The following is a 24040-nucleotide window of genomic DNA, read 5'->3' on the forward strand; positions in this document are numbered from 1 at the left end:
TGACCATGCTGCAGAGGGGACACACTCAACAGGCAACAGTTTATGGGACCAGTGACCAGGTGGGGCAGCGGGAAAACACTCTGTGTACAGGTAGCATTTTGTGCAGAGGCAAGAATTTAGAGTGGGTGTCGCGGAGGTAAGGTGGGGGGACATACTTGGACTCGATTCTGGAACCAGTAGGCGTGTCCCTCCATTAAGACTTTTCCAGAAAGTTTGGCTTGCTTGTGTCAAGTGTCCCCTCCATCCCCCTGACAAGTGATGGAAAAGAATCTAGATAGGGCTGTGTCTCTCTCCCCTATCTGGCCCTTTCCCAGGTTTGCCATGAGCATGGGGAATGGCTCACACTGGAGACTAAGGTACAGAAAGGCCTGAAGCACCACAATCCCACAGGGTTACAGAGGTTCACAACCGCTGCCCATGTGAGGGACCATGGATGCTTGTGCCAGACGCAGTGACTGTAGTGGTGGTGGTGGGACCTCACAGAGACAGGGACTGCCCAGTCTAGGAAGCTCAACAACTCATGACACGCGGTGTCCTTGCCCACTGAATGCCTGGTGACTGGATACACTACAGGAATGTCCCCTAAGACAGGCAGTTTTCAGGGATTCTGGCATTTAAACCAGCATCCTGTGTCTCTGCTGACAGGCAGCAGTGCCTGGGGACTCATTGTTGCCATTTGGATGGGGCATCTCTCAGCACCCCAGGACCGACTGCACGGAAAGCTTCCATGAAGAAATGCTTTGACAAACCACCTTCCTGCTGCTGCCGGGAGCAAGGCTGAGCACACTCTGCAGAGATGCTCCAAGCCACTCTCCCCCTAATCAACTGTGGGCATTAAAGGGAGTGATATTTTTTTAATTCTCCCCAAGCCAGATTCCATTAATGAAGCCCCATTTAACAGAAGTCAATTTACCAAGAAGAAAAAAACCTCGAGTGTAATTGCTTAAATACATTTTATGTAGTACTGCGGTAGCGATTTACTGGGCAAGCTTGGAATTCCCCAGGCCCCCCCCCAGAGAGAAGTTAATGCGGACAGAAAGGTTTGAAGGGGGAGCCTCTCCTTTTGTGTTTCTCTCCTTTAATTATGATTCTAAGAGGGAACAAAATTAAAGAGGATCCTGGAGGGTAGAAGGAGAGTTGGGAAGACATAGGATGGGATTCTGCCTAGACTGCTCCACAGTTGGGAGTATGTGACAGTGCCTCGCTGGCTGAGTGCCCAGGCCCCAAATGAGATGATCTAAGCTATAATCTCACCTCTGCCATTAAGTGCTGTGTGATGCTGAGTAGATTTCTTTACCTCTCTGTGTAGCCGGGTGGCCCAAGTGGGAAAGACTATATATAAAGCACACAAATATGAAGATGGAGACACTCATATGACAGTGTGCATGACACCCAATAACAGTGGTATTCCACCCTACAAAGCTCTCCTGCTTTGTAGTGTGTGTGTGTGTGTGTGTGTGTGTGTGTGTGTGTGTGTGTGTGTTGAGAGTCCAGGAGAGAGCCACTGTGGTTACTTCTGGTAAAAGCTTTGAGCCAACTCCACCATCTCTCCACAGAATTTGATGAGGATCCTGCCACTGAAACCCTCACTTCTGTGACAGGACCAAGAACAACCTCAAATGCTCAACACATATGCTTGGAAGGATGGGCAGAGCGAGCACACGCAGGGACACACACACAGAGACACTCAGACACACACGGGGGGGGGGGGGGAGAAAGTAAAAGAGGGGAGGGGGAAGAAAGGAGGGAGAGGAAGAGAAGTGGGGAGCCTGGCAGCCTGGGAGGAGTTGGGACAGCTGTGAGGTGCCAGGTGACCATAGAATAACTATACAGAGGAAGCCAAGCATCACTCCCACTTCACCCCTAAGCTAGGCAGTCCCCTGCCCCAACTTCCAGTTATACTCTGGACCGCTAGACTACCCCCTCCTTGCCTTTTTAAAGAAGCAGCCGTGGCTTCTGAATTATTCAGGTGAATTTTCCCTGGTTCTACTTCCGTATGTAAATAGCCTCCAAGCTCTGTCATTGAGCTAGAATTGAATTTGGCCTAGGGTGGGGGAGCCCACGACACCAATTGCCACTCCTTAGAAAACTTAAATGACTCACCCTGTAATAAACTGTTTTAAATGGGATCTAGTGAAATACAGTAATTGGTTTCTATAATAGTTCCTGCCCAAGCACTATGGGTTATATTCCTAGAGTTTTGTGTGTGTCAGCATTTTCATGATAGTAAAAGTCCAGTTCAGAGGGTATCGGGCTCCTCGGTTAAAGGTTTCGTTTAACGTATATGTATGGAAAGCCTCTCAGCCAGCTCTCCAGCGTGTGCCCCTCTGATCCCCCTCTCTTGCCTTCTCCTCCTTCCCCTCTGTCTGAGAGACTCACCCGTGGGCAGGCATCACTCTTGCATCAAGTTTCCAACTAGATGGACAGGAGCATCCGAAGCAGGGACTTGGAGGAGGGCAAAAGAGTGTACTCTGGTTGTTCCTTCCTTGCTCCTTCCCGTTGGGCTTTTCCTAAACCACATGGAGATCTGAGTAGAGAATGGCTTTGCCATGCAACCCTGTGGTTAGGGCTATTTCTTCTTTCCTCCACTCCAGGATGGGGAGAGCACCCCACCCCCATCCCACCCCTCACCCCACCCCTGTCCCTTATACCAGCCTCAAGGGCTACCTATTGGTTTCTCCACTGCCTGCTATCACTTGAATAAGGAATGACTCTCAGACTGGAACCCTGACATGCCTGCTTTGTACCAAGTGTCATATTGGGATTCTGAGCACCTAGGTGAGAATAACAAACACTATTCCCAAGAGTTTGCTGTTGTAGGGAACACCAGGCTCTTTGCAGACTACCATCTTGTAGAGTCCCTGCAACCCTGGGGAGGGGGCACCAGCAGCCCTACTCCATAGATCAGGTCACAGAGTCTCCAAGGGTTTAAGTGACTTTCTTGAGGTCTCACAGTGCAGGTAGCTGGTCCTCTCTAGACCAAGCTGCTTCCCTGTTCCACCTCTCATTGAGGGGTGATCTTCAGGAGACATGACAGAATTATGATTGGAGTTGGTCTCTGTTGTACGATAGGGTAGGGAAGGAGTTGCTCTGGGCAGGCTGGAATGTGCCAGGTTCTGGGATAGCCTTAGTGCCCAGACATTTGCCCAGTTAGCTGCACAGATTTGGGGCCTGGGCTTCTCATTAGAAAGGTTTGGTGCTGGGTACAAGGTCACAGTAGGGACACCTTGATCTGAGTCTAAGCCAAGACCTATATGACTTTCAAGTCTGGAAGACTGGGAACAATTTCCTGGGGCTGGGGTATTTCAGGGACTTCCTAGAATCTGGCAGAGTGGCAGTATAGTGCAGGAGGAAAGGAAACAGGAGACAGTCCAGGCAGAAGACAGCAAAGAACCAGTAGGAAAGGCAGTAGAATGTTGATGGATTGTCCAGAGAGGGTGCTCACTTGGTGCCTAGCCTTCTGGAGGTGGTCTCAGACCCTGAGCATCTGGTGGGATTTGGGGAATCGGGAATGGAGATGGTAATTTGCCTGGAAATGCCTCCAGTTGCCCAGGCCCCAGGCAGATAGAGTGGATGGTACTTACTTCCTGCCACAGATGATGCGTAGACTCCTTGATGCCCTGTTTTGCTCCTGACCCCTCTGTATCCTGTCCACCCAGGTTTACCGGAGCCAGCCTCCCAGCCCCCGTTATCAGCAGCAAGAATTGGCTGCGGCTACACTTCACATCAGATGGCAACCACCGGCAGCGTGGCTTCAGCGCCCAGTACCAAGGTAAGCCCACCCAGGCTGGGGCTTTCTCTGAGAGAAGTGACAGAAGTCACAGAGGTGACCTTGGGGTCTCAGTCCCTCACTCTAGGACCTGCATGTGGCGTCGGGCATCATTGTCAGTTACATTTGTGGGTCCAGAGGTCTCCATGCCTGTGTCTTTGCACCTGTCCAGGAAGCTTTAAGCCACCAGAGCGGTAGTTCCCAGGTGCTGTGTCACTGTTCTCTGTGTGACAGTTTTCAGGCCCGACTGTCACTCTTCGGGCCAGGGCCATCATCATGATTAGTGCTAAGAGTCAGGCCCGTTGTGAAGAACTTGGCAGATACCTCCATTGCCCCTCAGCATCAATGTGAAGTAGATACTGACTGCACATCCCTTTTATGTCGAAAGAAGCCAGTTTGCCTGCCACCCTCCCCACAACTCCACTCTTCTGAGCCAGGGCTCTGTATCTTCTCAGCAGTTGTTAGCTGCTCTCTCCACAGTCAGGAGGCTCCCCACACTTCCACTCATCTTCATTCTATCTAGAGCACAGCCTTATTGCAAGCACAGGCAAAATCCCTTTAGGGAGAATCCCTGCTTACTTCCCACCTCCAATCTGGATGAGGGCTCAGAGCAGGAGAGGCACATGGAAACCATAGGTAAGGACATTTATGTTCCAATAAGGAAGGCTTTTGGGCCCCAGGAGCCACCTCTAAAAGAGGAGTGAGTTAATCCAGAAATGGGGTCATACCCGCACATCTGAAGGAGGGTGAGGTATTCAGAGGATGCATGGTAGGGAACAAGACGTGCCCCAAAACCTTACCTGAAGTTTGAGATGGTAAAAGCTGCAGTCATGAAAACCATATCATCATATCTGGGCTTCATGAGTGGCCTTATTCCCTCTGCCTACATTAAAGGAAACTTTTGCAATATATAAAAATAAAAATAATAATAAACTGGGTCTGAAGGCCTCACAGAGCCTGGCTTTCCTGGAGATGGTGTGTCCCACCATTGAGAGGCCCAGCTCCTGAGTGAGAGAGGCAGCAACCTGCATTTTCCTATTATGTTCTCCAAAATAGAAAAGCAGAGCTTAATCTCCCGATTAAATAAGTGATAGTTCAGGTTCTTGAGGCTCCCAACGCTGCTGTGATAGGTGAAGGCTCAGGGGCAGACCAGAGCCTCGAGAGCATGTACCAGGTAGTCTCCAGGTTATCTGATTACATCCCTACTGTGTTCTTGCTGCACAGCTAGTGTGTGACAGTTGGGTATCTGCAGTGTGCTAGGCTCCACGCAAGACAACCTTCTCCCCACTGCACGGTGACCTTCCAGCTCTTACTCCTTTTAGCAGAGAAGCTGTGGCCTCCAGCCCAAGAGCACACAGCACCTACCTAGATGGTGACACTGGAATTCACCTACAAGCCTTTATGAGTTTATCCATAAGATCACAGGTTTTGTTTTTAGCTGTCTCCTTATGCCTGTCTGTTTAGAGACTTTGAAACTTTTGCCTGTGAAACACACCCCACCATAAACGTGTGTGTATATATATATATGTGCATCCATGTACATATACATACATGTATGTATCATGCATACATATATATGTGTATGTATGCATTTTTCCAACCACAACCTACAGTGCTCATGCCTTATAGGTTTTTTGGGTTTTTTGTTTTCTTTTGTTTTTGTTTTGTTTTGTTTTTGGCCTGGGTGTGAGGCACTCTGAGCATTTCTCTTCCATTTTGTAATGCTAGCTGTAACCTCTAACTTGATTTCACAAGTCTGAAGTGGAGAATGGCTCACAATCTAAGAAGTTCTTCAGGCATGTCCTTCTTAAAGCTTTGTCCTCCAGTGTGTGTTCCCTAACCCTCCCACATGGGACTCTTGTGCTGCTGTGTCTCAGGGCTACCAAGGTCATAGGTACTTGGTCCCAGGTGACTCTGTTCTATCCTTAATATGTTTGCATGAAACAGGTATACAGGTATATTGGCAGTTCCCTTTTTACAAGGCATAGAGTATGACCCAACCCTCGTATACCACAGGCCCAAGGTTTTATTTATTGCATCTCAGCCCAGGGAGACTTAGTATGATATGGATTGCTTAGTGACCCCAGAGCCCACTTTTTCTGATGGTGGTTGTGGTGATGGTGGTGGTGGTGGTGATGATAATGGTGATGAGGTGGTGATGGTGATGGAGGTGGTGATAATGATGGAGGAGGTGGTGGTGATGATGATAGAGGTGAGGATAATGATGATGGAGGTGGTGGTGATGATGATAGAGGTGTCATGATGATGATGGTGGTGGTAGTGAAGGTGATGAGACTTGGAGTGACTCAGGGTAAAGTACTTGCTTTGCAAGGGTGAGATTGGAACTTAGAGCTCACATAAATGCTAAGTGGATATGGCCGCCCACCTGTTTTCCCAAGTGGCAGAAATAGTAGGTCCCCTGAGCAAGCAAGCTTGTTGGCCAAACTTGCAAGCCTTGGGTTCAAGTGATAGACCCTCAGTAAATAAAGAATAAGGTGGAAAGTGTTTGAGGAAGACATTTGTCATGTCGTGAATGTCTGTCCTCCACACTTATGCACACATTTGCACCAACACATGCAAACACACACACACACACACACACACACACACACACACCATACATACATATAGCAAGTATTACAATGATGATAAGATAACAATAATTACCAGAGAGTTCAGTTGTGTTCATGGCCAGGCACAATTACAGCTGGTACCACAGTGTCAGAAGGTCTGAGCCCTAGCAGGCTCAGCTCTAACTGGCTATCATAGCAGGGTGATCTTGCTGCAGTTCACAGTGCTCTCCATGTGACATCACTACATACTGGCACAGAAGGATGAGTGTCTGAGGTTCTGCTCCACTCCTGAGAGATGAGTTCAAAGATGGACACAGGTGTGAACCTGTACCTTCCCTGCAGTAAGATAAGAGTGGCAGCTGGGCCCTATTAAGAACTCTCAGATTCGATATAATGGGAGAATTATTTTTGCTGCAGGGACTTACAACCGGGCAGAAAACAAACAAAAATAATGTAAAATCAAGAATAAGAAAGAGGTAGTAACCCAAGGTGGTTCTCAGACAGATGGCTGATACACAGTAGGAGAGAGCACTCTGGGTTGACAATGTCTGGACAGTCTGCAGCTGCCACGTGGAAGGCACCACAGCCATTATATATGCCTTGATGGCAGCCAGTCTAGCCCTGAACTAAGATGGGTTCCATGCTTTTAGACAGTTGAAAGAAAAGGAGAAATAAAATAGTAATTTAAGACTAGGGAGATGGCTCAGTGGGTGAGAGCATTTGCCATGCAAGCATGAGAACCTGGGTTCAAATCCCCAGCACCTTGTGAAAAACCCAGGCAGGGCCTGTAACCTCAGCTTCCAAGGGGACAGAAACAGGAGGATCTCTGGGGATTGCCCAGTGCCAGACTAGCTTGAGGTACAATGAGAGATCCCATCCCGAAGCAGTAAGGCAAAGAGAGCTAGAGCAGGACACCTGACAGACAGCTTCCTCTGTCCACTGCACAGGTGCACACCCTCAAAACATGCACATGTGAGTACAAACACAAACCACACTCACACACACACACACAAATAACAGTAATGTTTCATGACACATGGAATCCAGACTTTAGCCTCTGTGAGATGGGTTCCCTGGAGCAAATCTGTATTCATTCTGTCACACCTGAGTCACTGGCTGCCAGGTCTCTCAGGACAGAACAGACCATCCCCACCAAGGAGGGTGACCTTCAAAACCCACATCCATGGACCGGACTGGCAGACCCTTTACAGAAAGGGTTTGCCATTCACAGACAAGTGTACCATGTGGAGCACGGGGCATGAGAGGGCTGGGTATGAGAGGTCAGTTCTTCCTGCTGAACCTACCTCTCAAAGAATCCTCAACCCCCAAAACAGTTCTACCAACAGGGACCAAGTGTTCAAGCACATGGTCCCCTATTGGGGACATTTCACATTCTAATTATAACAATGTTCATCTTCCCTCACACATGGGGAATGTGATTCACCCATGAGGACTACAGGAAGTGAAAGGAGGCCCTGGCACATGGAAAGGAAGCCTCAGCCACACACACACCCAACCCCTTAACTTCCCGTCTGGACAATTTGTCTGTGGGGAAACCTGTGCAGTGGGCCAACCCCCTTCTCCTAGGGCATGTGTCCTCTACCTCCAGCTCTCAACCAGTGGTTGCTATCTGGTATCTGTTCCTCCTGGGGCCACATCCCAGTCTGTGCTCCACCCCCCCCCCCATTGCCTGTCTTTCCATGTGAACCCTGGTGGTGGCCCAGAGACAGAAGACATTCCTTAGTGTCAACTATGGTCTCTTCTGCCTTCTAGATGCCTTGCAACTGGTCTTGGTCATCAGTAGAATGTGTATACCCACTTAAAAACACATTGCTCATAGCCCAGAAGCCTGAGATTTCCGAGCAGCCAGTATTAGTTGTTTCTTGTTGCTGTAACAAACCAGCCAAGAGAAGGGACTTAGGCTCACAGTTGGAGGTAGAGTCCATCACAGCAGGGATGTCATGGCTGCATTGCTTCAGCAGCCAGAAATCAGAGAAAGACAAATGCAGAGGCTTAGCCTTCTCATACCTCTTCATTTCAGACTCCAGACTAAGGAACGGTGCCACCTATATTTAGGGTGATCGAGGCTCTGGCTCCCTGCAAGTAAGAAGTAGTCAGATAGTAAATGGAAGGAAGATGTTCTCAGTGAAGATGACAGCCCAGGCAGGCAACTGAAGCTAGGCACTAATGACAGTGCAGAGTCACTTCAACATATTCCCTCTGGTCACTTTTGCAATGGAAGGCTGACACACAGCCCATCCATAATTACAAAGACACCATTGTAGAAGCTGCTCTGCTGGGGGGATGGCTCAGTCAAGTCTGAGGACCTGAGTTGGGATGGCCATGTAAAAGGGCAGGTGCAGTGGCATCCAACTATAACCCCGGCACTTGAGGGAGGCAGAGGAAGTGGAAATAGATCGCAGAGCTCACTGGCCTGCCAGTCAAGCCAAAAAATGGATTCAAGATCCAGTGAGAGATACTGTCTCAAAAAATAAGGTGGAGGATGACAACATCTGGCTTCTGTAACACACACACACACACACACACACACAGAGAGAGAGAGAGAGAGAGAGAGAGAGAGAGAGAGAGAGAGAGAGAGAGAGAGAGAGAGGAGAGAGAGACAGGGAGAGAGAATGCCCTATATCATGCCAGGGCCTCTTCCCTTCTGAAAGCCTAATAGCCATGTGCTGTTTGTTTAGTGGTTAACCAAGAGGTCCCACCAACAGCATCCAATAATATAGCCCTCAGAACCTCAGCTGGGCCACCATATGACTCTCAGTCAGATTGGTAAAACCTCCAAACATCATGTGCAGCCAGTTCTGAGAAGTTTTGCATAATGTTCTCAGTTATCCGTGATCCTTCTAACAGTTGCCTTCTTAGCAGTGGTTTGTGCCAGGCCTCGGGTTACTCTCTGCATTATTTCTACACAGCTGTTGGTTTTCCATTAACTGCGGCAGTGACTCCAAGGATGTCAGGGTACCCTGATAGTAGCTTTTCCATCAGCACACCCTACAGCCCTCAGTCTATCCGTTCTCTTCTCTCCAGCTCCTACCATGTCACCTTCAGCCTTCAACACAGCTCCTGTACTGACATTTTGCCCAATATCCCGACTTTTCCTTTGTCCTGGAATATTAGTAGCAAAATCTCACTGCTAAACAGTCCCGCATCTACTTCTCAGTTTGAGTCTTGTCACCGTTTCTGTATAAGAACATGCCACCATCTTCTGTCCTAAAAGCCTCTCTCACTTTTCCTAAGTCCTTCATGAATCAGGGCCATGCCCTCTTTTTCAGTCATAGCTTTGTTAGTGATTTCTGTGTCATCAGAGCCTAGCAAGCATGTCCAGCCTTTTGACATGCAATCAAGTTACAAAAAAAATCACAACAAAAAAAAACTCATCTTAAGTAAGCTTATGATTTTTCTTAACCCACATAACTGTTCTCCACTTCTTATGGCCTATGGGCCATGGGCAGCTCGTGTCTGACCTTAGAGTATTGATTGCTGGAATATCAAGCTAAATTTTATCCGAGAGATCTCTCTTGACAGTGTGACTGCACACTTTTGATGGCCATTGTCAATTTCAAAACAATCCAGTGCACTAGGCCCTAGAAACCTAAGCATCCTGATGCTCACTGCTCTGAATTTAGATGTACTGTGTGCTGATCATCCTCTGTGCCTTCATTATCTAACTTATCATTCAACATTTTTCTGTCCTTTGCTATGCTGATACCCTGCCAACCTCTGGGGTTGCCATCAGAAATGATGCCACTAATTCCTCTATCTGCATTTGTGACACTGTGGTAACATGAGCCCTCTCTTTGGGGAATGTCCCAGGTTCAGTTGAACCTTAAGTTCTTTAAATGTGGTGTTGGCATGTACTGTGTCACCTGTCCTGGTTTTTACCAATGAGCACCTCTGTCCTGACCCTACTAATGATTGTCTAGCCCCTTCTTCATCAAGTCTGGAGCTTATAGTTTGTATTCATCCTCTGAGTCAGTTGGCCTAGGGACAATGCCAGCTTCATTCTTCACAAATCACCATTCTTCCCCTTGGTTCCAATGAGGTGGCTGCAGCAACTGCTAGGTCCACATCCTTTAGCCTTAGACTGTAGGCATCTGTTAAGTTCCACTCTGACTTGAAAAGCTATCATTCTGGACACCAGCCTCATCTAGCAAAGGATGTGAGTAGTTGAGATGGACCCATAGAACTGGTGATAGAGCAGCAAGGCAGTGAGGGAGGGTGAGATGTAGGATGCACACGCATCCTCTTGTCCTAAAAAGAGGAGATCAGAACTCAGTTCTCAAACTACTACCCTAGGCAGCTTTCAAGAAATAGACTCATGGGAGCAAAACAAAATCTAAGCAAGAGAGGGGGTAAGATTAAACAGGAGTGGCTGAGACCCTTGCAGGAAGGGTTGGAGAAACCTTTAGAGGGTGAACAAACAATGTGGGACCAGTGGTCACAAGGAAGTTAGGGTTGACTTAGACAACAGGACAACAAGCTGCAACCACCTAGGGATGCAGAGTCTGAATCCATAGGCGCAGGCTGTGTCTATGTCTGCACTCCCAGAGCAGTGGGGAGAAGTCATGTTTCCCTCTTCCCTAAGACACCCTTATCTCCTGTTAGTTCAGTCTGATAACCTGAGCTTCAGACTAGAGAGCTGTTTGTATCACCAGATTCCTCCTGCTCACTGCATGCCATGAGTCTGACTAACCTTTAAGACAGCAGGGAAATGTCTTATAATTAACCAGAATGGAAAGGATGAGCAGGGCAGCCTGACAGTCTTCTGTAGCCATTCTTGTTTGGAGGAGATGGATGTACCTGCTAGGATTTCCATCAACCGGTTAGAGCTGGCATGGCTCTCTTGGGAGTACTGACTCCGTACCTACAGTGAGAAAGCACATATCCATGTGTGACTTGCATTCTGTGTGAATGTCTTTAGCCATGGGCTCCCATATTTGCTCATGAGGGTTCTGGTTGCAGACATGAATGACCATATTTGCAAAGAGGACACCTATATCCATATGTGTATCATGGGGTGTGCATCCGAGTGTGTTGAGAAACACCAGCCCAGCACCAGGCTAGACCTTGTCTTTACTTCATTGATGACTACAGAATCTTTCTCATTTTTTTCCTTCTTTTCATGTGTCTCTGTGTACAGTGTTTATATGCATGTTCACATGTATATGTATGTGTGTGCACACATACTTGCCAATGTGTACTTCTAGAGACCTAAGGCTGATGCCTGAAATCGTCTTTCATCACTCTTCCACATTCTTCATGGAGACAGGCTGTCTCAATCAAACCCAAATTCACTGATATGCATAGTCTGGCCAGCCAGCTTGCTCTGGGGATGATACCCTGCCTCTGTTTTCTAGAGCTAGAATTAAGACGAGGCAATGTAACACCCCTGGCATTTATGTGGGTTCTAGAATCCAAACTTGCTTGCACAGTAAGCAGACTAACCACTGAGCCATCTCCCCAGGCCCTTAGGTTAGACTCTTTCTAGCAATTAGTGCCTGAATATAACCCAGTGGCATAATGTTTGCAGGCATACCCACTAATGAACAAATGTGTAGGCAATGTGAATGAATGCACCCCAGAAATTCTCAAGGTTCTTACTGATTTATCCAGCTATTCATTTGACCCTCCTTTCTGACTGGTCCTGAAGTCGTGCTCTTGGGGGCTCTATAGGGATACCTGCTCCATGCTTGGGCCCTCCCTCTTGGCACCCTGGTCCAGTTGGATCTTCTGAGATAGTTCATCTGTGAGCTCACTTTGTGGCTAATTTCCCCTGGTATGCCTTGTTCCACCCATCTGAGCAGGCTGTTTTGCTCTATGTAAAACCTAAAGCGTGATTGTGTCCCTGGGATCCTCAAAACTGAGGCCCCGACATACAAAGGTAACTCTTTGATACTGATGTCCCTGGTGATATAAATCTTGCCTAGATCCGCATCCCTGACTGTCTTAGACAAATACCCAAGAGGAACAACTTAAAAGGAAGATTTATTTTGGTTCAAAGGCCGCTGACTCCATCATTTTGGGACTGAAGCACGGCAGGGTGGGGTGGTGGGAGTGTGTGGTAGAGAGGCAGCCTGAAGCAGTATGGAAGAAGTAGAGAACAGCAATGGGCCAAGGCCAAGCTGAGCCTTTTAAAGGCTTGGCCTTAGACATCCACTTCCTCCAATAAGCCCCATCTCTTGCAGTTCCAACCTCCCAGGAATCCATTCAGATTTGAAATCCATCAGTGAACAAAATCTTCCACTCTTCCCAGTCTAATCATGTCTAGAGATGCCTACACAGACACACCCAGCAGCGTGCTGTCCCACTCTCCTACTTGTCTCTCAATACATCATTAAACCACCCTTAATCTTTAAATAAAAGCAATAATAAGTTCTTGGTTCCATCCAATATGATACAGCTGCCATCCAACCAAGAAAAAGCCGTGGTTCCCACCCCAGAGCCTTAAACCTGAACAGAATCAGAAGAGAGAGTTCAATGCCACAGTGTAGCATGGATGTCCCGCATCCAGTTCTCAGTAGAGGTCCTATCTACATGACTGTCTTCTTGCTCCAATCAGAACTCCCCATTGATCTCTGCTCACAGCATCCTGGGCTTCCCAGCCTGTTCCTCCACACTCCTCTAAATTCCCTCCTAAGACCAGTTCTATAGGCTCCTGACTCCACTGTAAGAACACTGCTTCTGTTTAGATGTCTGTTACTGTGATAACATAAAAAAAAATCTCAGGGATAAAAGATTTTTGTTTGCCATTCAAAGGTTTCATCCTGTGGTCCACTGGCCTCATCCCTGAGGGTGTAAGTTGAGGCTTGACCATCACTGTGGAGATTTGGTGGAACAAAGCCACCCACCTCACGGTTCTCAGGAAACAGAGAGACTCACAGTAAAGGTTTGACACAAGATGCAGACTCTAAGGAGAGGCCCCATGGCCTATCACCTAAAGTAAGCACCATCAGCTAGCACCCTGATCTTCATGAGCCTTTCCAGAGATGTGTATGTACAGACAGTAACACTGACCCATTCATCAGCTCCCACATGGCATGAACCAGCTGTAGGTTCTATCTCCCAGAGCCCAGGCCTGGGTGTCTTTTACAGATTATGTGACTGGAATGAAACATCTACTCAAACAGTTGTGGCTCTTATATTTCCCAGACTAACTTCATGAGAGCAAAAAATTCTGCCCATAGATTCTGATGTGTGTCCACTGACCTCTTGATGCCCCAAGGTATCATGGATGGTGCAAACCTAGAGACACAGTTCCAAGGAGTAAACAATAACAAAGTTAATATATACATTGACTTTTTAGATTCCTTCTCATTTCGCACTCATCACCTTGGTAAATTCTACCATGTTGTAAAAGTAGGGGGGAAGGGAAGGGAAGGGAAGGGGAGGGAAGGGAAGGGAAGGAAAAAGTGAGCTCCAGCTTGGGCTGGGGGATGATGGCATTCGCTACAGATGGCAGCACAGCTACCAGGCCCTGAGCCTGAGGGTTAGGCAGTCCTTCTGGAAAGAGTAGAGAGACTGGATCCTGTCTTAGGTAGGGTTTCTGTTACTGTGATAGAACACCATGACCAAAAGCAACTTGGGGAAGAAAGGGTGTAGTTCAGCTAATGGTTACATAGAATAGTCTTCCATTGAAGGAAGTTGGGACAGAAACTGAAGAGGAAGCCATGAAGGAGTGTGATTGGCTCACTCCTCCTGGATTGCTCATTTTACCTTATAATCCTCAGGACCACCTGCCCAAAGATGACAACATTCAGAGTGGCCTGGGCCCTATCTCATCAACCATTACTCAAGAAAATACCTCATATACTTTCCCATAGGCCAGTCAGGTTGGGATATTTTCTCAGTCAAGGTTCCCTCTTTTCAGGTAACCCTAGCTTGTGTCAAGTGCACATAAAACTAGGCAGCACAGACCCCAAATCAGGAGTCCTTCTAGGGTCTCAAGAGAGCAGGGGGGTAGGGGAGGGGCTTTTCCTGGATGCAATTTTGAAAAGAGAGGAAGAGTAGCAGCCTCTCTCTTCATGTCCACACCTCTCACACCCCATCAATATCCCCTAGAAAACCCAATGTGTCATGGACCCCATGGGAATGGTGTCTGTGCTACTCTGTTCATCCTCACCCCTTCCCTCCAAGAGACACTAGAATTAGAGCTAAGATTCTGTACTAAATCCCCCAGCCACACCCCTGCCTCCTGGTCCAGTGTGGTAAGCCATCTTTACAGACATGCCTCAGATGGGCTACACCGATCCACACATCCCAAACTCACCTTGTTGCCATGAGGCCTTGGGAACAGAAACTTCAGCTTTCCTCATGGCACTCAGTCAGCTCTGTTTCTCCCAGGGATGATTGAGTCTTAGCCATGCCATATTAGCCAGGCTTGAATAATGCATGTTTCCCTGCTAATGCCCTCCTTTTGATAACGTGCCCATGTTAGTGTTCATTGGAAATTTTCCTGCTGGATACACTCAGAGAGCAATGCACATTTATAAAGGAGGTTCCAGAGCACAGAAGTGGTAGTGATGGCCTTTCATCATGCATTCCACGGAGACCATCCCTTGTTGGGGAATCAAATTCCTCGGTCGGCTTTTCTATTTAGCCACAAGTGGGGACACTGGGGAGAAACCCCTGCACAACTCACACTGTAGATAGACTTTGTTTTGGGAAGTGGTGTGTTTCTACCAGTCCTAACTGGGGGGCAGGGAGAGGCTGGGGAAGGTGGGTGGTACTCTAGGAATCACTTAAGGGGCCAGTCACAGAAAGTCTGGGCCTCATCTTTTAACTCCAGTCACCTGGCTCTCCTTCATACCTAGTTTTATTTTCTTTCAAGTAGGTGTGATGGTACACACCTTGAAGCCCAGCACTGAGGAGACAGAAAGCAGATCTCCATGAACTGGAGGCCAGGCTGATCCACATAATGAGTTCCAGTACAGCTAGGGCTACGCAGTGAGAGCCTACCTCAAAGGAAGAACTCTAAAAATGGCATAGCATGATAAAATGCTCAAGAGATAAACTCAGGATGGGCAAGAGAGCTGGAGCTGGAGGGACCATTTTAATGGGGTGCTGAACACAGGCTCACTGAGGAAAGGGGTTTTGCCTTTCTGGAAAAAAGGGGATGTCACAGATATAGAACTGGTAGCATTCTAGAGAAACTGGCAGCCAAGGCAGACAGTATCCCTGGCACACTGGGGGAACCAGAGGGAGGCCTGTGAAGCTGAGAGTTCCAGGAGAAAAGCAGCAAGGCCGCGATGACAGCAGTTTGGTCCTTGTGGGCCATTTACAGACCCTGGCTTGTGCTCCAGAAGAGCACATTGTCACTAAAAAAGCTCCAAGCGGAAATGGACATAGCATGGTTTGATTGACGCTAACCCAGCATTGCTCTGACCCTTTGCTAAGAGTAGGCTACTCTGCGATAAAGGAGGAAGGTGGAAGGTCATGGCAAGCAAGAAAGAGGTATCAGCAACTTGGGTTGCTGATATAGATTGTGGAAAGTGGCTCATAGGGTTGACACTGGGGAGGATTTACTGGGCGGGGTTGTGTGTGGTTTGAGAGTGAGGAGCCAAGGAGGCCAGTAATGAACTTGTAAAGCACCCAGGGCCTGGCACAAAGCAAGTGCCTGGGCACAGGTCATACCATTGCTTGGGCATTGATCAGCACGGTTGAGTCGGCAGCAGATGCCAACTGACCTGGCACATAGGGATGTAATGGTACAGATGGACCAAGGTTTACAACCAGATGCAGTGAGTCCTTGGTAGCCAAGGGAATGCCCTGGGGGACAGGGGAAGCCAGACCAAGGAAAACAGATGAGAAGAAGGATGGGCCTTTGTCACCAGGAGCTCTGTCTTTTGCATGACACTCAGCAAAGACCTGAGGATCTGTCAAATGGACAGAATCAAGACTATTATTTAATCCATCAAGTAGCCACTCAAATTCCATCCCTCAGTGACCTCCAAGACTCAGCCTCCCCTGCCCTCAGTCAGTTAGTATGGACTGGGTCTGACTAGACACATTGGCTCAACAAATCTTTCCATGATAATAAAGATGTGACAGAGAAACCTTCCAGCAGGTGCTTTTCAAGACTTTGGACTCCAGGCCTCTGGGTTTCCAGTGGTCAAACTCAAGGTCAAGGGACAGAAGAGAAATATACCTCATGTCTGCAGTGCTACAAAAATCATACCACAGGGCAAAGATATATATAGCTGAGTGATAGAGTACTTGCCTGCTAGGCATGAGTGCTGGGTTTAATTCCCAGTACCATAAAATATCCACATCACAAATGTATGATATGGGAAACAGTGACAATTTGAGTTTGACCTAGTTTACCACTCCCCGTCGCGGCTGGCTCAGAAATTGGGAGGGGAAAGAAATCTACAGAGTAACAAACATGCAGAGGGTGAATTATGCACTCGTCAGCTTGCCATTGCTATAGCAAATACATAAAGCAAGTCAAATTTAAAAGAAGACAAGGTTGATTTCAAGAGGCATCTCTGATCTGTGGGTTTGGGCCTGTGGCAGTACAGTTCATGGTGGAGGAGCCACTCACCATGGCAGCAGGAAAACAAAAGAGAGGTAGGGTGAGTCTGGAGTCCAAAGAGCCCTTCTGAGGACACATGCTTAATGCCCTCACTTCCTTTCCATAAGTCCTACTTGCAGAAGCTTCTAGCACCTACCAAGAGTGTCACAGGCTGACAACTGAACCCTTAATACATAATTTAGGGGAGAGCATTCCAGATCCAAACCTAGCTGGCTGCAGATGCTCGCAAAGCACTCCCCAAAGAGGAGACCAAACTTAGGTCACACCCAGGAACCTCAATAGTAGAGTAGCAGAACTTCATTCTCTGCAGAGGCCTAGGCAGGCAGGTCTAGAGTGCTTCAGGCACCACAAGGTGGCAGAGCCCCTTTCCTGCCTCCCTCGGAAGTCTGTTCTTTCATGGCAGAGACTCTGCCACCCCTTGCTATTTGACTTTACAGGAACACCGCCCCCACCACCATGGGATGTCTCAAGCCAAGAGACAGGATAAATCTGACTTGCAGTGTGTCCAACCTGTGACTGGTATGGACCACATGCAGCCCAGGATAGCTATGAATGCAACCCAATATGAAATTATAAGCTCACTTAAAATAAGATTGTTGTTGTTGCTGTTGCTGCTGCTGGAAATGTTTTTGCTGTTGGATTCTGTGGTCCTCAAGCAGTAGATGACAGTGTTATGTCACAGTTGTCAAAAGAATGGGCACACCTCATTCTACAGGAACCCTGTCCAGGTCACAGACTACCCTTCCAACCATCTTCCCTTCTCTGTCCTCTCTAGTCAAGAAGCAAATTGAACTGAAGTCTCGAGGTGTAAAACTGATGCCCAGCAAAGACAACAACCAGAAGACGTCTGTGTGTAAGTGTCGGCTGGCCTGCCCCCCGTGCCAGGGCATAGGGCCTCATGCTTGGATCTGAATCTCTGGTGCTGTGTCCAGCTGTGACCACAGGGACGCTAGCTTCTGCTAGATGGCTTCCTTGGTCCCTCCCTCCATCTGCGCATGGACTCCCTGAGCCTGCAGCCAATGAGCAGCCCCGGGCCACCCTCTGCCCTCTCCTTCCATTGCCTCCCTCCTCTTCCCTCCTCACTTCCCATTCGATCTGCAGTCCAGGGAGTCATTACTGCACATTTCTCTCTTTATGTTTTCCTTTTGACTCACTTCACCTGCTAAGACAGTCCTCTCTCTGGTGTCTCTTCAGGCTGGGATTGGGAGGCGGGTATTGGCTCCCAAGGGCAGACGGTGAAGAGGAGGAAAGGATGTGTCTAATAAGCCCCTCCAAGAGTGCTGGACCCGGCTGGGCAGAGCAAAGTGGGGGGTTGGGTCCTGGCTCTACAGGTGGTGGGGAAATTCCGGCCGGCACACTGCTTGGGCAAATTGCGTCTTTGAGAACTTGCTCCTGCTACCCTTGTGTGGAAGATGAAAAGAGATCTGGTGCTGTGGGATGGTCTAGAATATCACATCCAGAGAGACGCCTGGTGGACCTGAAGAGATTTAGGGTGTAAGCCCTGGGGGTGTGGTGCAGACACTCTTCTTCCTTCTTGAGCCAAGCTACTCTGGTCCCCCAGGATGTTGATCTGTTTCCTTCCTGTCGCTCCCTTTAGCTACCCTTGTCTTCCTCCCTCCCATGTCCCCCTACCCCTGCCTCTGCTTACCTCTTCTCTTTTCCTCTCCTGCTCCATCCTGCCCCACCTCCCTGCACTCATTTTTCTTTAATCGACAGAAGTTTGCTTGGTAAGGAGAGATGGTGGAAAGCCACCAGGTTCCCAAGGTCTGTGTTGGTGTCTGTGGCCAGAAGGTTGGGAGCAGAGGCAGTTGGGGGCCTGACTGGCATGAACCATAGTGTGGGGACCTGTCCTTGTCTCAAGTTCCCTCAAGTCAGAGGTACTGGTGGCTGTTGGGTTAGTCTATAGATCAGGATTGCTGGTGGATGACAGAAGGAAGCTAGGGAACTCTGTTTTTGTGCTTGACTAAGGACATTGGGGTCAGAGATGGAGCCCTAGAAAAGCTTTGGTCCAGCCCAGGACCCTGTAGAGAATGGTCCACTTATGCCCTGGGTCCAAGTGTAGCCATGGAAGCCAAATGAACCAAGGCAACTGTGGCTTTGTTGTACAGTTTGCTTAAAGAGATGCCCAGTCTTGGGAGGAGAGTGCAAATATTTATCCTATGCTACCTGAGAAACCACTGACTCTGTTTCAACATCTGTAAAATGGTGATGCAGAACCCTTGCCTTCCTTAGGGTATACATCACCATTTCATAAATGTTAAATCTTAGATGCTATTGGATCTAAGAGTTGCCTTCCTTACTACAAGAGGCCCATAAAGTAGTTGAAAAAATACATGTGATGTTGGGTTGCATTTATCTTAGGGAGAGCTCATGGTTCTTATCACCCACGCCTTTCCCAGGTGTCCACACAGCCCCAGAAAAATGAAAAGGAAAAAAAAACTAGTCTAAGGAAGTAATATAAATAATCTTCAAACATGTACATGCATGCACATGTATACATATATATGATATTTCTTTCTTTTGACAAGGTTTTAATCTCCATTGTAAGAGTTTCTCAGACAGGGGTGGGTTTGACTCAGTTGCTCTAAAGCAGCTGCTGATATGTGCATGGCTTTGTAGTCTGCTTAGACCTCCTGTGGACAGCTGTCTAGAACTCAGGGTGGACCCTACTGATTTCTTCCTCTGGCAGTGACTCCTGGCTATGCATCTCCCTTCATTTTGGGTAGAAGCCACTGCCTCAGATTTTCCTTATTGTGGGACCATCAAGGGTGGCATCAGGGTTACCCTGAATTCTTGACCGCCAGTAGCCAACAGCAAGTCAAATATAAGTGTCTGATTAGAGCGACAGAGGAGGTAGGAAGTTCTGAAGACAGCCGGAATGCCTTTTGTTTCTGCAATTCACATAGTCATCTGATCCCTGGTTGTAAATTTGTGTGTTTCCTGGATAGCCTTCTGGGTCTTCAAAGGACTACTTGGGAAAGGGTGCTGGCTGGATGTGAGCTATGTCAGTGGGTTTCTAAGTTCCAGGGCGGTACCTAAACCTTAGGGGCTAGCTGACTTTGGGGAGGCAGGGGGTGGGCTCTGTCGTCTTAACTCTGGTTCAGCCTCACCTACTTCCTGGATGGTGGTCAGTACTAAATGAGAGAGCTACAGAAGTGGTGGAACTGCTGGAAATTCTCAAAGTGCTGCTAAGGGTTGGGCATTTCCATTGACCAGGGACCTTGGGATGGGTATGATTCATGAACAAGCTGAACGGGCAGGCCCTGAGGAGGATGGGCACTGAACTTAGAATCTACTGCAGGGATGACCCACAGGCTTAATGACAAAGACACCAAGGAGCAGTTCTTGGAATGAGGGGACCATCTTCCTCTCCTGAGTACCGCCTTTACTCTCCAAACTCCCACTGTCCTGGGGACCCAAGTTACCATCTCCTTTCCTGTCCTGGCAAATCACCCTGGCTCCCTGAAAACTCACTCTGCTTCAAAAACTTCGATCTTGCTGTCCCAGCCTACTGGTTACGGGGTTGGTGGGAATCGGTCTGCTCAGTTGAGGATGTAAACACCTTGGAAGTACAGGCTTGATAAGGAAGAGGTCAGGGTCAAGACTAATGTCCAGAGAGGTGGCCTGCCTCAACCTTGAAGCCACCCATGAGGCCTTGCTGGCATTGCCACACAACCAAGAGTTCAGCCTGTGTCTGGCCTGAGCATGGCGCCTGTCTAAGTGTCCGGGTTCTCTTGTCAGCACAGCCCTGAGCTACTTGTGAGCAGGGGCTGTTCCAGGCCACCACCTGTAGCAATGAACTGAAACCTCAGCCGGTGGTGCCCCGCCTTCCATCAGCTCCCAGTGTCCTCATGGCCCTAGGCTGGAGAGCCCCGGCCGCCCCCTGCCTTTTCCTGCATTATCCTGTTGCATTCTGTGGTGACCCTCCTTTTCTCATCCATCCCCTGCATCACATACCTCACCAGACTCTTGTTGTCCTTGGCCTGAATGAACAAGGAGCTTTCTTTAATAAGGAGGTCCCTTCTGCCACCCAGGACTCTTTATTTGTTTTGTTTTGAGTCATAGATCTGTTTTTGTTTGTTTCTCATCATGTGGCCCTGGCTGACCTGGAACTTGCTGTGCAGAACAGGCCAGCCTTGAACTCACAGAGATAAACCTTCCTCTACTGCTCAAGTCCTAGAAGTCACATACCCAGCTACACAGAATTCTCCAACAGCCCCCTATTCCTGTGTATTCAGGATAAGACTCACACCCCTCAAAAGCCTTATCTCTGAAGCCTCATGTTTACTTGACACTCCCCCCCACCAAACTCTAGCTTCACCTGACACCCTCCAAATTCTTTGCCTGCACCTCACTCATCTGTGCCCGCCTTCTGCCTTTATCATTGTCTCCATGTGTGTAAATGTCACCCCTTTAGAAGATCCATGTTCAATGCCACCTGCTCTGGGGAAACTTTCACACTTCTCCCAGTAGAGTAGGACTGGTTCCCCATCTAAGCATCTCCTCATCCATTCATCACTCCCACTTTTGGTTCTGAAGTTCCTTCAATTCTTCCTGGCTTCCCTTGAAGACAGTGTTCATTCCTCACAACCCCTTGGCAGCCCCCCTTGTATCCAATAGAAAGCCTGTACAAAAAAACAAGCAAAACAAAAAACAAAAGCTCAGTGAATATATGCCCTCCGTGGAGAATGAGTGTGTAGTGTGAAAGTGGGAAATGGAGCACCTCTCTCACATTGTGGGGGGCTGAGTAGGAATATGAGCAAGCCCAGAGACTGTTGCTATAGACCTCCTGTAACCTCTCAGTTGCCTTTGGAGTCATGGGATTGGTGGGTCCTTGAATGAAACTTGTCTGCCTGGCTTCTGTTATCAGTCATCCTCTGCTCTGGGAATCCAGAGGTACGAGGTTAGTCCAGCCTGACCAACGTGAACCGTCAAGAATAATGAGCAGAGAGGGGCCTAGGACTTGGCCACTGTCTGCAATGTATTTGCATCTGCTGTCCCAGCCCAAGCTCTGCTATAGCTCAGGTATGGATATGGGTTTTGTAAAAAGGTGTGATGCTTGTCATAGAAATACTCCAGATAACACCTGATTGGTGCACTTGGCTGGTAGCATTGGGAGGAGTGCCGGGGGATAATGCTCTAGTACTTTCTAACTGTGGTTTGCTAGGGGTCTGATGGGAAGAGGGCTCTCAGAAGAAATGTCTATCTCTGAGCTCAAGTCCCTTCTTTGAACTTGAGGCTGCAACACTCTCTCTCATTCTTTACCGTTTCTGATCATGCATTCACCTTTTATTTTTAACTTTCTTTAAGTCATCTCTCCATCTGGGGCTGAGGGGGAGGGGGCAGAATCATCTCATCTAGAGCCTCCATCCCTGGACCTGAAGTGCAGGATGGGGAGGTCACCAGAGCCTTTGGACAGTCCACTTCTGGACACTGGTGTGGGACGAGGGAACAGGATGGTTTTTGGGGAGGAGGGCTGTCTCAGAGCCCATGTGATCCCAAAGATTTTTCACTTGGATTTTTCTTGCAAAGGAATTTCTCAAAAGCAGTCTCCCACCTTGCACAGTCAGGAAAATCCCTGTCCAGTAGAGAGCCCCGACATCCTCCACAGCTCTGGGGGAGCAGGCCTTCATCCTGTCTCCTCCCCCCACCCGACACACTGCCCAGCCCGGTGCCTTCCTGCGACTGTCTATCTATGTGTGTGCTGTTTTTTTGCCTTGTAGTAACTCAGGTTGGTGTGTCCCAAGGACATAATATGTGTCCAGACCCTGGAATACCTGAAAGGGGCAAAAGACTAGGCTCAGACTTCAGGTAAGACCAACTGGGGGACTTTCTGGCTGCAGGTGGGGTTGGGTGGCCTGGGTGTGGGGGAGAACAAAACCTACCCTTCCTGGAGGTAGGGTGGAGTGGGTGGGATGGGTGTAGGAGTGATACTACTAGGGCAAAGCTGTGGTCCCTCATAGTCTGATTCTTGGGAGGGTATCTCTGCTTTATGAGGTGTGAGGGGGTATCACTAAAACATGCCCGTATTAAATGTCACAAAATGCATGCAGCCAGAGTTCCAAGGGTCACTCCTTGACATGTTACATAATGGTGGCAGGCCTACAGCCATCTGGCATACCTCAGAGGTTCCCTGATGGTATGCTTTTTGCAGAGGTTTGAACTACCAAGACGTCTCCCCATGTTCCTCCCTTTTCACCTTGGTCCATGGGTACCATCCACCCACTCTTAGCTCTGATTGATGCTTATCTCACAATGGTGCTCTTCGCTCACATCTCCTTTTAACTCAAACTTAAAACCATCAAATGTTTCCCAACAACTAAGGTGAAGGGCAGCTGTATCTTCCAACAGATTTTAAGTGGTGAACAGAAGAGCCCAGATGAAAGGCCGGAAGGAGAATGAACTTTCCCAGGGAGACTTGTGTTGGGAGCCAGGGTGGACTTCTCAGGGCAGGGCCTGGCAGGCCCAGGAAACAAGCTCACAATACACCTTGTCTCCCAGGTTAGGATCCAGTGTCCAATTTACCTGCAACGAGGGCTATGACCTGCAAGGGTCCAAGCGGATCACCTGCATGAAAGTGAGCGACATGTTTGCAGCCTGGAGTGACCACAGACCAGTCTGTCGAGGTGAGGGCACCTACAGAAAAGAGGTCACCCAGATAGTCGAGCTGGGCATGGAGACCTGGGCCCTTCCCCAGGCTGGCTCACCTTGCTCTCTACTGTTCCCTAGAACTCAGCACCTGCATCTTTGACTAATTACTGTGTCATCTTCTCTGTATCAAGAGCCTTTGCAAGAGCAGGAATAGAGAGGTGGGGAGACAGACCTTGCCCTGCATGGACTTCACAGTCTGATTGGAGAGATGCATTTAGGAAGCACGTTGCTGGCACAGTGCATGAAGAGATCAGAATCACACAAAAAATAGGAAAGCAAGTAACCCCTTACACTCCTGTGTTAGATCTACCATTATAAGAGAGACTCCTCTCTCTTATACATCCTGGCCTTCTGCCTCCGGTGTCCTCGTTGCTTTGCCCACACACTGTAGTAAACAGACCAGTGGCTTCTGAAGCAATGCTTTTAGCTATACAGATATGGCACGGAGCACGCCATCAAAAGGCTGCTCTGTGGGCTTTTCTGACAGCATACCTGTCC

The 24040-nt window shown here is 48.5% G+C and overlaps 1 protein-coding gene across 1 annotated transcript in view; it reads left to right on the forward strand.

Annotated features, from left to right (window-relative positions):
* Csmd2 (CUB and Sushi multiple domains 2) overlaps positions 1-24040 on the forward strand; it is a 537775-nt gene that overhangs the window by 268262 nt on the left and 245473 nt on the right. The window contains exons 6-9 of the mRNA XM_051188846.1: positions 3660-3772; positions 17667-17744; positions 22615-22702; positions 23393-23517. Coding sequence (XP_051044803.1) covers positions 3660-3772; positions 17667-17744; positions 22615-22702; positions 23393-23517 — 404 coding nt within the window. The remainder of the gene's footprint in view (positions 1-3659; positions 3773-17666; positions 17745-22614; positions 22703-23392; positions 23518-24040) is intronic.

Source organism: Phodopus roborovskii, unplaced genomic scaffold (genome assembly GCF_943737965.1).
Source record: "Phodopus roborovskii unplaced genomic scaffold, PHOROB, whole genome shotgun sequence".
Classification (NCBI taxonomy): domain Eukaryota; kingdom Metazoa; phylum Chordata; class Mammalia; order Rodentia; family Cricetidae; genus Phodopus; species Phodopus roborovskii.